At 38.4% G+C, this 18,902-nt stretch overlaps 1 protein-coding gene across 1 annotated transcript in view; it reads left to right on the forward strand.

The window, feature by feature from the left end:
• The first annotated feature begins 10,124 nt into the window (after positions 1-10,124).
• The window catches only part of ARHGAP8 (Rho GTPase activating protein 8), a 53,014-nt gene continuing 44,236 nt past the window's right edge, over positions 10,125-18,902 (forward strand). Inside the window, exons 1-2 of the mRNA XM_010221922.2 lie at positions 10,125-10,215; positions 12,908-13,045. Of these exons, the coding sequence (XP_010220224.2) occupies positions 10,179-10,215; positions 12,908-13,045 (175 nt within the window). The 5' untranslated portion in view covers positions 10,125-10,178. The remainder of the gene's footprint in view (positions 10,216-12,907; positions 13,046-18,902) is intronic.

Here is an 18,902-nt window from a genome sequence, read left to right on the forward strand (position 1 = left end):
AGTGGCAGAATACAGATAGGCAAGTTTTAATGTTAAACTCAGAACCCAGAAATAAAGAGTAACTAAAAGCTTTTTATTGCCCCCCCTGTTCTGATATGTCCACTGGATCTTGTTTCAAAGTTTACCTGCCAGTGGTAGGAGAATTCTTGTGAGACAGTGTTCCAGTAGCAGAGTAAGTTGCTGTGTGTTTGCAGCTTTGTTTGTCTCGGTATCTAGTCTTGTTATACATATTGTTTTGCTTGACAGAAAGATTAAATGGATTTGACAAACTCACAGCTGTAATCTTATCTTTGCAGTCAGAATCCTCTAAGTCAGAATAAAGGATATGTTATTAAGATCTGAGGAGGAAAATATTGAGAGAAAAATGCAAAAAAGATTGAAAATTTCATGTTTGATTCAACAGCTGTCATTGTTCGGGTGTGCTACAGTACACTCAAACATGTTGGCGTTATAAAAATACTAATGATTTTATAGATATTTTTAATAAGTTTCTGAATTTCTGCAAAGACCTGCACTGCTTTCTGAGGTTGGCACATCTTTCCAAAGCAGATACTTCAGTGATGCTACAGGCCCTGGTTAACCGCTTTTGACAGCCGAGAAGGAAGAATACAGCTTAAAAGAAATAAAATTTACTAGCTTTCACATTCATCAGTGCTTTTATTTTAAGTAGTTAATTGTGCTTAGCATCACATAGAGCATTTGTTTCTGATTTCCCCTGGCAATATGTTAGCTTTTTTTATCCCCTATTTTCTTATCGCTTTCAAAAGGCTTCTCTTTCATAAATGAAAGACTCATGCAAAGGAACTGGTTAATTACTGAAGAGGTGGTGAAGGTGTTTATATGTTGGATGGTACTAATTGTGCAAAAGAAATAAACTGTAAATTGGGGAAAAAACTTTTCCTTAGTTTTTTTTTTTTTTTTTTCTTGTTTTCTTACTTTATTTTTTCTTTCAATCTTTGCTGTTATTGGCAACAACACTAAGTAAAAATTTTTGGATAGAAATGTCTTTTTACATCTATCATGCCTTTGAGAGGTTAAAATAACTTCTTGTCCCCTCCTTAGAAATAGTAGGGTCCAGTTATTGCAAATGACTCCCTTGTACAAATGCTGTCATTTGGGGGACTTTGGATATTCAACATGTTCATCTTTTTGTTTGTTTTTTCTTCTCTCTGTTCCTTATGTTCCTTACTAGCGGACAGGAAGTATGACTGTATCAGCTTTATAGCCAAATGATCCTTGTGTGTCTTTGGGAGAACTTACGTAAAACATTTTCTTCTGAGGATTTTAAAGTTGGATGATGAGAAAAATCTTCAGTAATGTTTATGAAGCCACACAAGCACCTACAGAAGCCTGACTAAATTTAGGAAAAAAAAGAAAGAAGGTGATCAGCAGAATTCGTTTACCAGAGAATGAATAGAAAAGCAATAATACATAATTCAGGAAAAATAATACTTTTTTGTGTTTCAGCCAAGCTTGCAAAGAGCTCTGCTGCCCTGCCACTACTGACCCCGACTAAGATGTGCCTCCTTGAGCAGTCGCATTTAGCTCTGCTGCCCAAGTAGTATCAAGTGGGTGCAGAATGTGGAAGGTTTGGCTGCTGCCAACACTAGTCTGGGGGAGCACAACCCAACGCAATCATAATCCTCTGGTAGCCAGGGAGGTCCTGAGAAGGAAAGTAGGAGTCTTAACTCAGTATGAGTTGGAGTGGCAAGACCTGACTAGGTGGAGAGTGGCAGAACTGCTTCCTGGTTAATCAGCAGCTAACGCTGCTCTGAGGCTTTGATTCATGAAACCTTGAACACATAATTCATTTTAGCTGGACTTCTGTTATGCGTGTGTTTGAGCTTGTGCTTTATGGCTCTCCTGAATGCTTTCCTCAATCCCGGCCTAATAGGGTGGTATATCCATTTTACACTGACATGCAGCAAGTGATTTACAGGCATTTGTTCTTAACATATAATTAAAAGTGAGGAAAAAGGTTAGTTCTTATGGTTGAAAGGAGGCAGAAAACGTTGTCAGTTGCTCCCTGTGAGGATGGAGCTTCCAAAACTTATGCTAGATTATGGTTATGCTAAGTAATTTATTTAAAATGTTAAATTTCATCTTATGGCAGTGAGAGGAAGTGAGCTTCACCTGACAACATTAAATAATGGTGACCATTGCACTGCTGAATAATTCTTATGTTCTTCCCTGCCCTATGGCCTTGCTGTTTTGGGCTGCTCACTTAACAGGATTGTGTCCCCTTGGTTTCTTCTCAAACTCTGTGCTATTATATTTACTCACTGCTTATTAAATATTTATTAAGTCTATCAAGGGAACATTTTTGGATGTGTGCAGAGTTATAAGCTTAGGCGTACAACCTTTTATTTGAGGTCATCTAGAGGGCTTAAGTTCCTGTAAGCTTAAGTGTCTGTCTTTTTTTTTGCCTGCTGTATGAATTGGCGTAATAAAAACTATTGTCCTTCCTGCTCTGCCTCGTTTAAACTCTTAGACCATCATGTCACTGCAGCTGTAATAGTTCCTCAGGCTATAGCATCACTAATGACTACTTCAACGGGTAAGTAATGTACAATTTCTGTCAGCTTTCAATTTTTGTCATGTCCTGACAAGGAGAGATAATGAATAAGCAATGTGGTCTTGTTAGATGTTAGCAGAGGTTGAAGTGAGTGAACCTGCAGCTGATGTGTTTGTAACTTTAGACTGGCATAAAAACTGTTATGTTCCCAAGTTCAAGAATGCCACCGTTGTTAAGTACATTTGAAGAGCCTTCTGGTACTCTTTGATAGAGATGAATGGACTAATGCCTATGATTGCTATAATGCTACCAGTGCTGTATATCTCGTGTGGAAAGTAGAGTTTATTATTTTCCAGATGTTAAAAAATCTTTTTTTTTTTTTTCCTTTAGACATAAAATTTGTGCATGTTCTCAGGGTGCAGCTAATGGTAGGAAGGTACTACCCCAAGTGCAATGACAGTAGATAGTGTTACGTGGCAGTGGCAAGATGACTTTTGTTCAAGTATGAAAAAAAGGAGTGCTAGCAGAATCCTTAACGTTAATGATGACATAATTTCAGTCATGCTTCTGCTTCATTTTTCCCTTCAGTCTCTTATTTGATAACTGCTCAGTACCATGCATGACTATAGACAAATAACTTTGGATGAGGTGATGATGTCTTCAGGTTGGCAGCCTTTTATAATAGGATAGTAGTACCAGAATCATTATTATCGAATGCACACGCAAAGAGATGACCCAGGAATAAAAATGGGATCCCAAATCCAGTAGGGATGTGCAGCCTCATTTCTGTCAAGTTAGTCAAAGTGCTCAGAGGCAGCAAAGAAGCATAAATCCACGTGGATGTCAGCTGCAGGAGGACAGAAGATACCTTATGTCACATAAGTCTTGTTGGTATAAAGTAAACCTGCCAAAATTGTTTGAACAAACCTGAATTTGTAGAGTTCATCTATGCAGCTCATTTCTCTCTTTCACATGACCTCTTTTTTTTTTTTTTTTTTTTTTTTTTTTTTTGATCTAGTACTGGGAACTTGAAGATCAGATTTACTTAGAATTGAACCATGACATGAGATGCCTCTCATTCAGATTTTAGCCAGTCTTTTGGAGGTCTATGTGCCATGCCAGTTAAGAGAGCTATACCTGTGTAAGGCAGAGGCATACTGAGTAAGGAAGAAAATGAACCTTGGAGCTATCTTTTAAGCTCCCACCCCCCAGTCTTTACAATTTAAGGTGGAAAGATCTGCTTCTTTCTCCCCTTTCTCTTCTGTTTTAGTTTTCTTAATCTAGTTCCCTATACTCTATAGTCTTTGCAGGACAATTTACTGTTCTACACGTTGAGAAATCCTTTGTGCTCTTCCACAAACTGTCAAATAGTTTTGCTTGCAAAAAACAGCCACATAAAATGTTGGTTTTCGAGAGTGTCAGTTTTGATACTTTGATATTTTGGTGGTCAGGTGATGCTAGAATTCTGAAAATAATGGTAAAGTGTTCTTGGCTCAAGAAAATACTCAAAACTCTTGAAATATAAAGGTTTCTCAATTTGTTGTTCATTTTAACCCCCAAACAACCTATAGAAATCTACCCTTGGGATATGATTTGAAAAGAAATAAGATTAGGTGGTGGGGGGTGGGGTATGCAGATGTGAATAGAGGTGAAATTTGAGGTGGATTAAAAATCAAATTGCAGGAGGAAGTTGGGTTCAAGGTTAGATCTGAAGGAGCTGTTGTTGCTGCCTGATTATATTGATTTTTATCAAACATGTGAGCTCTTTTGGGCCCTATAAAGGCCCTTGGTACAAGCAGATCAATGACTGCGTTCTCATCTGAACCAGGTGCTGGGGTGTTTTGGCAGCTTTGTTGCAGTCAACGCCTTGAACTCTTGTCGTGAAATGCTGCCAAGATTTGCAGTGCTAAATCTCCTGCCTTGCCAAGTAAGTTGTTATAAATTAGAAATTTTCTGGGAGAAAGTTTAATCTTGGTACTCTGCACTTAATGGAAAAGTAATTATTTCAGGCAAACAAATGACTGGATCTGTAATAGACTGATTAAGAAAGAGGCCAGTGCAAATGGAGAAACAGTTGAACAACAGCTGCTGCTATCTTCATTTTTGCTTGGTTTAGAACTGAGATTTATAACTAAAGCATGCAATATATGGGCACCATGTAAAATCCCTTTTGGCATTCTGCTGCTTTGTTTTGAACTATAATTTAATTATGGTTTGGCAAGCATGTGTTAGGGTGGTGGTAAACTGGGTGAACTGTAACCACATCTTGACAAAAAATGGAAACACTGTGCTGTACTACATAAATGTAAAGCAAAATAGTAATTTATTTTAAAAGCTCTTAATTTATTCTAACCAGAGAAATCCCCAGTGAATAATTATGCAATTAAAAAAAAAAAACCCTGTTATCGTAACACACCAACCCTTTGTCCAGCAACTTGTCAGATTAATTTAATTAAAAAATACAGTCTTAAAAATATACTTGTCTGCAATTGAGAGTGTTTAATCCCTTGAGATGGAAGCGCTAGTTAAACATGAGTTCAGCCCGACATAATTCTGCCCCATTAGCGTGTATTACAGCATATTAATTCGTAAAGCCGGTTGCATAGATGACTGATCATTAATGTTTATTATGATTACGTTGTGGTAATCTTTGTTTAGTCAATAAACATTTACGCTGCATCAAAAAACAGGGCTGGAGTGTGTCATATTGCAGCCATTTATCCATGTTCAGATAATTTTGCCCTAACGACAGAGCAAATTCTGTTAATTGGTTATACATTAGGCACTTTTTCCACGTCCTGTACTTGAGCTGTGCCAGACGAAGGAGCGGATGCGATAAGAAAATAGCTGCGCTGTTTCCAACAACAAAAGAGAATTTCTGAAACCTCTTTGCTCGTAGTGGGTAGAAATAATCCTTTTATTTCAATGCATTAGAACTGGGAGTAGCTGATACACGCAGATATTTATACGCAGTAGGAAAACAATTTTTATTTCCCTGACATGCTTAATTCTTCTCCTAAATAGATTTTTAACTCCTTGCAGCAGAAAAGCTGCGGGTGGCCTCGGAGAGACGGGCATTTTGCAATGTACTTTGAGGCTGAATGTGTCATGTCACGCGAAGAAACTGTGCGACTTACAGAAGGGTATGGCTTAAAATCTAGCACGGAGGAAGAGCAAGCAGCAGGTTTTGCAGAGATGCATCCTCAGAGTGTACCTAGATGGAGCCGAACTAGGTAGCATATTGTGGAAGGGCTTTTGAATATTTAAAGCATATTTATATTTGTATAGGTATGCCCTGCTTCTGTCTGCCTCTGATTATCATCTAAAGTAGAAATCAGTTTCCCAAATTGATTTGATACATAACAGATAAAGTGTTTGTGTGTGTGCCCTTTTTTAAGGCTGTATGCATTTAATTTTATTTTTATTCTTGCCTTTTAAGAGAATGTTTTTGTGATAGCCTTAAAAGCAGATAACTTCACACCTTGTTTCAGAAAAATGATACTGCAGCATAGTGTTGCCTTGGACAAGGTGGGATGAGTATTGGATGCAAGAACCCTAATCCTTTGTAAATTTGTGCACAAATTTAATGCTGACAGTTCCAGAAATATTTACACTGTTTTGCCTTAAATTATTTCATAACATTTTTGTGTATTGTGTGGTATGAATACAATTAATATAAGCACAGTTAAGGGCAGTGATTATACCATTAAAGTTGATTGAAATATCAATATGTAGCTGAACAATCTCGTTCAACCTTACATTGGCGTTCTCAAGGTGATAGGTATTTTGTCATTTCAGAAATGAGTTCTCCAACCTGTGCAGTGACCTTCAAATTCATAAATAATGTTTCCCTAAATAGTTGATTAATAGTTTTTTTTTGTTTAGATGAAGTTTTCATGGAATGTTTGGTTAAGAGTATTTTGACACTCTGGAGAAACATGGCTAGTTCTCAGATCTTAGGCCTGTTTACTGCAGCAAAATCAATGGAACTTATCACAGTAGTAAAATTAAGTGCATCAGAGTGTATAGGATTGGTGTGCAAATGGAAAATTTAATAAAGTCAAAGCTGTATAAATTTCCAACAAAATTTCAACACTGAATACTGATCTGTATAAGTAATACCAGAGCATTTGCCCTTAGAGGCTCCACTGTATTTTCGTTTAGGAGGGTACTGTCTTCATATTTGAGTGCTGAGCAAAAGCTGAGGTGTAGCTACGCAGCCCCTGCCCGTGTGGCGCTCATCCTGGGTCTGCACCTCTCCAAACATTAAAGAAGAAACTTACTTTAAGAACAGTTGTGTCCATCTGATTCTTTTTGGGCTTCCCATTTCTGTTCTTGTCAGCGTAGTACAGTATCCACATCCCAGATGTGTGTAACGGCACCACAGAGCATTGGCCTCGCGTTAGGAGTTGTTGCTTTTCAGAGAAGCTGCTCTCAACGACAAGTGACACAAGAGAGATTGGATGGAGCAAGCGGGAAAGTGGAGAGCTAGGAAGTGTTAGCTACCTGATGAAAGGTGAAAGTTAGCAGGTAGAAACTTTGAAGAGGAAAGTATTTTTCCACAGTACTGATATTTTAAAATAAATCTGTAATAGGACATACCCTTGGCTCCCCACAAAGTGGGGAGAAGAAGCTGAGAGAGTAGGAGTAGGATGGGGATTGACGCTGAGGGATCTGAGCCAAGGAGCTTTATGGAGGAAAAGACTAATTTGTGAGAAAGCAAAGTGAGCCAAAGGAGGAAAGAAGTGCTGGAAAAAAAGCTCTGTTACTAATGGTACTTGCACGAGTGTACAGCTACTCACCTGCTGAACCAGAGTTTGCTTTTAAAAAGATAAACATGAGTGACGTGTGTGGCAAATACAGCAATCCTCCTAGTTTTTTTGTTTGTTTGTTTGTTTTTTGTTTTTTTTCCTCCCTTTATTCTATATTACCCTATATAAAAATAGACCTGGAACGTGGCAGAAATTCTGAGCAGCCAAATAGGCTTTTGGAATTAGTTGAAGTGGCCTCAGGTCCTTTCTTGGAATAAAGAACAGGCTTGTTCACCCTCGCTGGCATCAGGCCTTTTGGTGGCTCATTTTCACCAATGTATTGTTTACAGAAAAGCTTGTTAAATGAATGTTGCTCATACAGAAATGAATGTTGCTCGTACAGAACAACAGCTTACAGAGCCTACAGAATGTTATTAAAGCAAATGAAATCAGGGATAGCACACACGTGCAACAAGCTGCTCGTGCGAAATAAGTGTTTTCTTCTTGGTATATCTTGTGTCAGGAGTACAGTGAGGAAAAGCCTTAAATGATGCAGAGAGCCGATGGGAAGAAAAGTAGAATGTTTTGACTACGCTTTTCACAAATACATCACCCACTCAGGTCACGTGTTTGTCTTTATAAATTCCACAGCAAAGTTGCTGCACTATCCTAATAGCTGCCCCAAGGGAGCAGCAGGCTGGAAACCAAGTAAATGGCTCCTTCCCCATCTCCCTTCCTCCTCGAGTCCGTCTAAATTGTTTCTAGCATCTTGGCAACTTTGGGCTTTAAGCATTTTGCCAATGGTTGATGCTACCGTGGTTGTTCTCAATTGTGCAGTAACTTTGCTCTTTAAAATCCAGGTCTGGGGGGATATTTACATCTGTCCTTTTTAGATGCAGTTAGTACCCCTAACTATAATGTAAGGAATCAATATTAGAAAGGAATCGTAGCATTTTCTCCTTGCTGTCTCAGATGCGCATGTTGAGATGCCAATTACCAGTGAGCAAACTGTCAACTACTAAGTGGCCCAGAATACCTGTAACAAGTTAGTTGCACGTAAAAACACACATTCATAGAATCATAGAATGCTTAAGGTTGGAAGAGACCTCTAGAGGTCATCTAGTCCAACCCCCCTGCACACTCAGGGTCACCTAGAGCACGTGGCACAGGACTGCATCCAAGTGGGTTTTGAAGATCTCCAGAGAAGGAGACTCCACAATCTCTCTGGGCAGCCTGTTCCAGTGCTCTGTCACCCTCACTGTTAAAATAATTTTTCTTAAGTTCATGTGGAACTTTTGGTGCTTCAGTTTGTGGCCATTAGCTCTAGTTCTGGAAGTACGCACACTAGTTGCTAATTATCAATTTTGGAAATGTGTAAATACCACTGAGAATAATGATTAAGAAATTAGCTACCAGCTGCAATATCAATCGCCAAGTATTTTATTTGCTTGATGATTTAAAAATAACAATGGAATTATCATTTCAGTGCCACGTGGTAGGGATAACATGAAATGAAATGTGTTTGGACCAGAATGGCTTTTTTTTTCTTTTTTAATAAAATTTTCAGTGAGAAATTGCAGATTTTTTTATCTTATGACTGGGCCTTTTCTGTGTGTTTCTAAACATACAAAATTGTCAAAGCGATAGAATCATCTTCAAATTTTCTCTCTAGAACAATAGGTTGTAGAAATGCATGGTTGCCTTTGGTGCTAATTACTGCTCCATTAGTATCAGATCTGTGAAACGATGGTGAAAATTAATAGGAAATCTTCATTAGCTACCAGAAGTGCTTTTAAGTATTAAGAGTTGTTAGCAAGAACTTATTTGTCTGTGGAATTTGGGAGTCATAGTCACATACCAAGAAGCAACAGCATTCGGCCTGTATAAACCTGAAGCCAAAAGAGAGACCTTGTGTTAGCCACTTTCCAGGCTGTCTGTAGTTTACAAATGCAAAAATTATGATCATTCTGTTGTCTAGTCCCTGTAGAGGGAAATCTGTAAACATGTGCTTATGGGTTAGCAGATGTTCACTTCTTGATTGATGTGAGCATGTATTTTAGATCAGGATACCTCGCCACCCATCTGAATCCAGTTTTTTTAGTTTAAGGCAAGTTCTCTTATTCACTGCTTAGGGCAGTGGGTTGGTAAGACAGATCTTCTATACTGTATTCCTGGTTCCTGATATTCTCTGTAGGTGTGTTGCTCTGTAAGTTTATTGTGTTCATAAAGGACTCCTAAGAGCATTTGTCCAAAAAAGGCAGTGATTACATGCAGGCGGTGCTGGGCTTTTTTCTGCGTATAAATTAATGTTAAGTTGAATTTTTCATGATGCTTTTTCATGTAAAATGTAAGATTGAGAACATATCCTGCAATAAAGCTTCCACGTGCAATGGCATAAGTGATTTTGGCATGAACATGCAGATTTTCTTCTTCGTCTGAGAACTAAAATACCTACAGGTAGATTAAGAAGAATTAGGTTATTTCCAAAAGTGAAATACTCTTCAGTTCTGATGTCTGTCATCAAAGTATATGATACATGCTTTGAAGGCAGAAAAAAAAAATTAAGCACAGATCGCCTTTGTTGAAAGTGCTGTTATTAAATATAGTTTTTTTTTTTTCTGGACTGCTATATCAAAGGTATTTCATAAGACTTTATGTTGTGAGGAAGCAGTACCCAAATGCATCTAGTTCCTCAACACTCAACAGTAATTGGGAAATAGACTGGGGATTTGGGGGGCTTGTAAAAACAAAAATATATATATATATATATATACATATATATATATACATATATATCACACGTGATGATGATGGCCACTTCTGTTTATTTTTCTAGGGTTGACCCAGGGACTGTTTCATCCTGCGAGAATCAGTTAGCAAGATCTGCTACAGACTTCCTCCTAAGAGGCAGCATGTCTGAAATTGACTATGAGAAGTTAGCTGAAATAGGTAAATATTTCTTTTTATACTTCAAATGGCATCTTTGTGGAGTTGCAGGTGATTTAATAGAGCATCTTCAGTAGGCGGGAAGCTTCACCAGCATTTTGTAATACTTCTTGGAGCAATCCAGTATGAGTTACAGCCACTGCACTGATGTGTACCCTATGAAAGCCATTAGGGTTGAAGGTTAGTTTAATATATGCAGCATTTATGAATTATTGGTATATGTTCCCAGTGCAATGCTAGGCTATTGGAATATCACCATCATCACATATTGTGGCACAAATGGGAGTCATTACTCCAAAGAGACAAGTATTGAATGAGCACAGAGATTGCTGTATAGCATGTTATCTCCAAAGATATTAGTCGAGCTGAGCAATATGATCGTGGAATTAGGAGGCTCATCATTTTGAAAAATCAGCATTATTTTTTTTTCCTGTCTTTCTAAGGATGCCTGGCTGAATCTCAGAGCACAAGTCTTTTGCAGCTTCCTATTTATTTATTTCCCTCCCACATCTCGCTCTTCCTTTCCCTCACCTTCACTCCGATTTCTCCAAGTGTCACAGCTTTCACCAGGAGCAGACAGGCCTCTTTACTCCTAGAGCCGAATTCAGAATCTACTGAAAGCAATTTTCACATCAGTCTCGGAAAACTCTGGATCCAGCCCTTCATATTCTCCCCTAGCCAGGATTTAACACTAGCAACAGTGCAAGTAGTAACAGATGATTCTCTGCTACGGCTCATGAAGCAAGGCAATAAACTCCTATCATTTGCAGGGAAAAAAAATGGAGCTCAGGTCTCTGTCAGTTCAGAACAACAATGTTTTTTATTATTACTTGTATTTGTTATGAAACATGTCTTGAGCACCAGTCCTCTTCGAAAAAAAAAACAAAAAAACTTATGTCAGGGTAAGTAGCTTTTTGGTAGCATGGGACTACTGTTGGGACAACAGTCCTTGTGAGTAACTCTAGTACACATGAGGGTACATGATTACTGTGCTTCTGCAGTTCTTTCTGTATCTCATGTCTCCAAGCCAGATGGCTGTCTGTTCTTGGGCACAAATCTTTACCCCCTCTCTTTTGGAAACCCATACAAATTATGTATATATAGAAAGGGTTGTCTTCTGCCTCTCTTGTTCCAAATGTTGTAGGTTTAACATGAATTTCACCATTTCTTCACCTTTTTTGAAATGTATTTAAATCGTGCATTATGTTTCCTTATTCTTCCCAGCTCTTTGATCAGAATCATTCAAAAGTGAGAGAGTACTGCCCCAGTTAAGTTTACTGTATTTTTTTTAGATATGATATACTTAAAAGGTAGAAAAATACACATCTGGGAGCTAATACTTTTTTTTTGTGTGTATGAGGAAGACTGTAATGGTTTATTTCTAAAGGCAGATTTTTTTTCTAGCAGGACTGCTGATTTATTTTCTGTGGAGACTTTAATGTGAATTCAGAGTAGACATAAACTTTAAAAAAATGCAAGTTTTCTTAACTCTTCTTTGTCTTTTAAAAACTCAGCCATTGGTGGCATTTTTCATCCTTGTCAAATACATTTTTAATACAAATCATATTCAAATTAAAAATGAGACAATAAAACTTTCATCTAGCTGTTCATAGTTTGAAAGATGCGGGGGCTTGTGAGTGGAAAACATTCAGGAATATTTAATAACAGTTTTTCTCTAACAGTTACTAGCTACCGTATGTAAAAGTGTCTGAAATCAATACCTAATATATTCTTTTTGCCCTAGTGTATCTTGAGTAGTGGTCAAGACATATGAAATACGCAGTGGATGAGAAAGCTAAAGGTTCTCCATGTACTTTTCTAAGTGTCCCTAATGGTGTTACAGATAAAACTGCTCTTTCCATCTTATTGTATAACATCATATATCTTATTATAGCTTACACGATAAAAGAAGCAGATGTACATGGGGTGGGATACCTTAGCAGAGGTGGAGTTCTGCAGGATAACACACTTCAAGGTGGCTCAATGGTGGATTTGGATGGAGCTACAATGGGATTTTATTTGTAGTATTTTAGAGTACTGAGTTAGTGTCACAATAGTGTAGATCTTGCCGTGCTACAATTTGTATAAAATTCATGATATCTGGTCCAAATCAAGATTACATCCTCAGAGGAGCTAGCCCATAGTTAAGTTGTGTGAAATTCTCCCTGGGACACTGTCCGTGAGCATTAATCAATTAATAATATCTTTATGTGAGGGAGAGAGCCTGGCTGGCAGGGAGTGTTCGCATGGGGTGTCAGTGTCAATACATGTAGCTGTCAATACACGTGCTGGCACCCTGAGTGCTGGCTGCCCCTTGCATAGAGGCTCAGAGTAAAGGCACAAACCTGTGGCTGGGTGCAACAGGCAGGCTGTGGGAGTGTAGGAGCTGAGGAGGCAACACCAACAGTCGGGAATAGCAAGGTCACAGCATGCCAGCTGTCCTGTCATCGAGGCTTTTGCGAGCATCGTGGCAAATACTGATTTTTAAGGAGGACATGAAAGGGGGCTTTGGGGTTGATTCCCACACATGCTGATGGGGGAAAAAAAGCCCAAAAATGGTTTGAAAATTTAACAGTGCTGTTTGAAGACACGTTTTTGCTGGAAGTGAGCTAAAATTCAACTTTTTAATAATGTATCAGAGACAGAAGCTTTTCTTTGTTCATTGTCACTAAAGCCTTCTCACTTGCTCATTTAGAATTGCAGAAAGATGAAGCAGAGGATGCGCAGTCTGACCAGGAAAAGACATTTATTCCACCACCGCCAGAGGATCCTGAGCTAAATATTAATCACCCCTACTATGATGTTGCAAGACATGGCATTATCCAGTTAGCAGGTATGTTTGGAAAAGAGTAGCAGCTTCAGCTGACTAGATACCTTATCACATTTTTTTCTTACCTTGTTCCTCAGTGATGCGTCAGAGGCATGTTAATGCTTTCAGCCTTCATCCTGAAAAGCAGGTGAATAGTAGTTACATATGATCCAGTGCTTCTCTGCAGATGAATTATGAGCCAAATATTGGAGCTTAATCTTACTTTAGAGTATAACCATTACAGTATATCATAATCCAAAGCCTAAATACTGGATGTAACAGGTCTGTGGTTTGAGTGATAAGCCGTTTTGTTTTCTGAATAACCTGAAGTGTTAGGAAGCCACGCATGTAATCATTTTTATAGTCTGCCCAGGAAAGGGAGTGCAACCGAAGAGCTATGGGTTAGTGTATAACAACTAATAAAAGGCATAAAGGAAACTCTTGAGGCAATGATGGAGGGAAGCTGTAGGTACATACCATGTTTAAATATTGGATCATTCGATCCTTATGGTTATTTATTTTAAAACAGCCTATTAGTAGGACAAGTAGGTGCATTTGTGATATAAAATCACTTCTTTAAAGCATGCATCGCATAACTTTTGTACTTTTAGTTCCTTTCTGGCATTAATATGCTTATTAAAATGACATTATAATCACACACCTCAACTTAATTTTTTAAAAGAAGAAACAAGAAGAATAAAAGAAACCCTGCTCATCTGCAGATTGTGTTATGTTGCACACACCTTTTATACCTCATGCTTTAATGTGCCCCTACTGAGCGCTTTTTGGAAAGCCATGAACTGAAGTATGTCAAGTGGTGACCTGACTTCTGACTATAGAGGGAGAGGAATTTCACCCATACTGGCTTCTCCTGAGGCTAGTTATACCCAGGGCACATATTAACTTTTATGTTCATCAGAAACTCTACTCCCAGTGTAAGACCCAATTTCATAGGCAAGGGAATAACAGATTCAAACTCTTGAGATTTAAAAGCTGCTGCCTGCTGGCCCTCTAGGATGTTCCTCTCTCAAGCCCCAGCTTTGGGATGGGGGAAATAGCAAGATATAGAGATCATTAATGAAATCGTTGAAATAAAGCTGACAGTGTATTTTACTCCTTAGCTTTACTGTGATCGTGCTATTTAATAGCCGTTTGTCGTTGCTTCTCAAGGCTTCCCTGGAACTTGGAAATTTTTTACTACATGTGGTATTTGTCTTTCTTAAAACAGACAAATTTCTAGACAGTATTGACTATAAAGGATCCTGCTGTGGGCCTTCTTTTTGGAGGAATTGTCATGATTTTGCAGCTATAGGCAGTGTGCCTGACGCTGAGCTCAAAGTTCTGAGTCTGCATTTGAAAAAAATCTTTTTTTCCATCCCTCATTGCTGGAGGTGGGGGGACAGGTTGGCAATCTCACTGCGTTCTGCTCAAGTGGTCGATAAGACATTCCCTGATAATTTTAAAAGGTAAATGACTAACAGTTTACTTATTACCAGGGCAAACAAAAACCTTGACTTTCATATTCTTAGACCGGTGCTGTCCTTTGACTCAGAGGAGATTAAGTGGTAGGGAAACACAGAAAAAGGGAGAAATTTTGGAATGAGCAAATGAAATATACTGGAGCAGCTCCATTTAAAAATTCACACTTTACTGCTGGTGAACATACAGTGGGGAGAGAATATTAACTTACATTTCTGTTCTTGATTTCATGGTGAAATAGCTTAATTTTATGCATTTACCTACGCTTTATTTCTGGATTAGAGAATGGGAATGTGCCCCAGTATTGTCCAAAGTGAGACCCATGGTTCCATCAGGGCGATGTGATGGGGTTTTGCAAATACACTGGACAACTTAAATGCAAAGCACACGGCAGCAGCTGCGCTTCAGGATGCAGGACACAAAAGTAAATAAATAATTCTGATAGTAGAAGAGAACACAGAGGTGTGTGTTTGAATGCAGAACATGCAAAAGGTAAAAATATCGTCGGAAGAGGCACTTCCACAAAATGAAACTTCTCCCTTCCCAGCATTAACTGGTGTTGAGACACATCTGAGTGTTTTGTGGATGTACAATGAAGTGCAGAAAGGGCAAGCTCTCCACACTTCTTTCCAATCTTGGAAATGGGTACGCCCTTTTGAGAACTAAACATTTTAAAATGATTTATACCTTACCTGTTTACAGTTCATAATAATCTCTTTGAGTAAGACAAAGTATAATTTCAATGTTTTGAATGGCTGTTTTAAAGCAATTCGGCAAGCTGTTCCTTCTGTTTTAATTCTGCGATTGAGAGACAATGAAATATATTGTTTGTCATGACTGAAGAATGAGAACAGAGAATTTAGGTGAAAATATTTGCAGTAATTTATCTATCTCTTACAATGATTTAGTTTCCAATAGTTACTAAAAAAAAAAAAAAACCTAAAATTCTATCTCGCTTCTCATAAAGTGACTTGTACTTGCTTTCCATCTTTAAGTGTCTGTAAAGGTATTTTCACACTGTATACATGCAAATGAATGAAGAAAGGGACATTTTGAAGGTGGAAGTTTTAATAGTTGGTTGTTACCTAGTGATTTTTTTCTCCACTAATACCAATATGTTGACTACTTCAAGCATACATGAATGGCACCATTTACTAAATATTTATATTATTTTCTATAATTTGCTTTCATAATATGGTTACTGATAATTTTTTCTGGTTCCTTGTTTTGGATATGCACTGACGAAGTAAAAGGCTATTCTGATGCTTGTGATTTCATTAATGCCAAGTTGCATCCCTTTATGTATTAGACTAAAGTTGCTAATGGAAGCAAAATCCATCTTTGTTTTAAATCAATATTTTCTGTAGCCTTCTAGTCCTTTTCTAGTTATATTTAAAGATTTAAGGTATTCAGCTGTCCTCAGAGAGAGCATTCATATCTTTCTTCAAGTTCCAGTTCCTTTCATGGCCATTTCTGGTTTCAGACCAGTGTATTTAGAATCCAATTGGAATATTAGAAAGTCATTGGAGTAGTACTATGTAGATCAGGCTATGAAACTTTAAATAGTAGTTTTAGAATAATACGCTTAAGACACGAGTCTTTATAATTATCAGTCTGCATCAATGGCAGCTTTAGCACTTCCTCTATTACCTTCAGGAGCAGATCCATGATGTATAGAATTACACAGAGAGGGGAAAAAAAAAAAAAAAAAGAGTTTATAGTTTTCTTTCCAAATGGAAGATTCACTTCCTCTACAGGAGTTGCTACACAAGCCTCTTTAGTCTCTTCTGCCAGTGGGTGTCACTTCTGAGCTAATGTAGTGAGCTTCAGAAAATAGTGGTAGGATGCTCTCATTTTTTTTGGAGGCAGACAAAGCAATAGCAGAAGTGCCAGCTCCCACTACATTAAACACCATGTTCCAAGAACAAGTCACAGAGGTGTGATTTTACTGGAATCCAAGTTCCTAAGGGAGGTTACTTATTCCATCCAAAGAAGGGTCTAGCTGATTTTAATGGAGAGATGTGGTGTCTGCATAGTGCTCTGGAGGTTCATGTTTTCTCTGCTCAATACATTTGGAGCCTGTGGAGGACTAGCTGGCTAACAAGATCAGCTAAATTTGATGCCTAAAATAAGATGTGTGAGTATATTCTAAGAATTACTGAACGGTATTATTGTGCTTTATTTTTATAAACCTTCTATGCATCAAGAGTATCAATAAATACACTGCAGCTTTCGAGGCTTTCCTGCTACTGAAGCCATGTTAATTTTAGGAGAGAAAGGCTTTGGGATAGGATGAGGGAGAAGATGCACTCCAAATAGGTTAGCAGGCTATAGGCACTACTGATGATGTTTTCCGAAAACCTATATATATATATATTTTTTTTTCCCTTTGACATCAGCAGCATTTTCCCTACAGTTGCAAGGATTTTGACCCTGCTTCTATTCCAGCTGGAAACTTGTGGCAGAATTTCCAATAACATGAGGATTTGGCTTTGCTCTAGTGCGACAGTGACAAGCTTCAATGAAGTAAAATGATTTATCACTTTTCACTGGAAACCAGTACTCTATTGTATCATCAGAACAAAAGTTCTTAGACAATTGTGCTAAAATTGCAGCATTCAGAAGATAGCATTTGTAAATTAAAATGAGCTGTGTCATTAGAAAAAACTTCATTTGCAAGAAGCACTTAGTAAGTGCTGTGCCATCCAGATTCTTAATTAAAAAGTGGAACATTCCATTTTCCCACTTGTGCTTCCCTCTGTCATTACTGTATTTTTTTTTTTTTTTTTTTGGACTGTGGAGTTTGATATCAAAAGTGGTGTGTGATTCCCAGTGGTCCAGTGGTTGTCTTGTATTTTAATGCACATAAATCATACTGTGGACAATACACTCCATACACCCCTCCTTACTCAGCGGGGAAGAGGCTGGATCTGCCGTGTGAGCCAACTGAATTGGCTCAACTTGAGCATGGCTGATAAGGCAGAGGCATTTAGGAGTCTGCTGCGGTTTTTGCATTTAGAAATGGTCAAGAGAAATCCACCATCGGGCCTTTCTGGTGCACAAGTGCAGATTGTGACCCAGAGATTTTTGCCCAAATGAAAAATTCATAGGAACTTTGAGTGTCCAAGCAGTTAAGATGCTCTGTTCTGGGGAATGCTCCCTTCCTGAATATGGAGAGCACAAAACCAGTGGAGGAGGAGGAGAGGAGGAAAGTCTTAATATTGGCAGTGTAGAAGAAGTTACCAGTGTTCATCTGAAGGTGTTTGATGGCATTAGTCCACGGAATAAAGTATTTAAAACTGTATTGTTGATCTGAAAGTGACTTTAAAATACACAGTCAAACATCAAGGACCAAAGAAGAAATTACGCTTCTTCTTGTATTGTCCCCTGGAGAAAGTGAGGCATCCTTCAGTTCTGACTTACAGTGCACTCAGCTTGAAGCAGTGTAGAAAATGGCTAAGTTGGGGGAATGGTGATGCTTAGAAGAGAGAGAAGAGCTAAACTGTTTATAAGCAGTAAAATAAAGACTGAAAGGAGATATGATTTCTGCCTAGAATTCCCTTCAGGAAGGTAAGCATTACAGAATGAAGAGAGCTGTTTCAGCTGAAGGACATTACTGGCACAAGAACAAATTGGTCTAAACTCATGGTGACTTTTAGGCTGCAGAAAAGAGAAAAGGGGATTGCTGGTGGTCAAATCATGGAGTTAAGGAACAGCCTTGTAGCAGGAGGAGGGAGAAGCAGAAAAACGTGACTGCTCTGGAAGATGGAGTGCGATGAGTTAATTGAAGGGATTATAGGGTACAGTTGTGGTGATAACACAGACTTGGAATTGATAGTGGAGAAGATCTCTCACTTGCTCTGTGTTCATATGTGGAAAGTCATTAAGTGTTAATCTCCTCCCTCCCTCTTCCTCCTTCCACAGCTAGACTGGAATGGGTTTAAAAAGAAACAATACAGAGGATGGGCACATACAGAGTGGCCCCGGAACGAATACCAGCCAGGGCTCTGCACCATGGGTGAAGCTGTCTTGGTCATGGGTGTGATGGACTTGGGTGTAATCATATGTGCTTTGACAGAGAGACTAAGAGGATGGACTTCAGGGATCTTCAGGTTGTAAAAAGCCCAGATGTGTGTGCCCTTCTTGTTGTATTTTAACTAGGATCTGAATATAGCAGTCGTTTTGGAAAACAGCATCTAAGAATGCTTAAGTTCTCTACAGAAATTTTACCGAAGTGTATAAAAGCAGATGTCTTAAGCCTCTGTACCCAGAGCGGTATTCTTATATATTACAAAAATAAGGCCCGAGGAGTTTAAAATCAGGCCGCTTTTAGACAGGAAAGTAGGCTTGTTTTCTTCTCAGCTTAGTTCTCTCCATGAGCAGACAGCTGCATATTTTCATG

Source organism: Tinamus guttatus, unplaced genomic scaffold (genome assembly GCF_059628265.1).
Source record: "Tinamus guttatus ecotype Peru unplaced genomic scaffold, ASM5962826v1 Tinamus_guttatus_pri_ptg000749l, whole genome shotgun sequence".
Lineage (NCBI taxonomy): Eukaryota > Metazoa > Chordata > Aves > Tinamiformes > Tinamidae > Tinamus > Tinamus guttatus.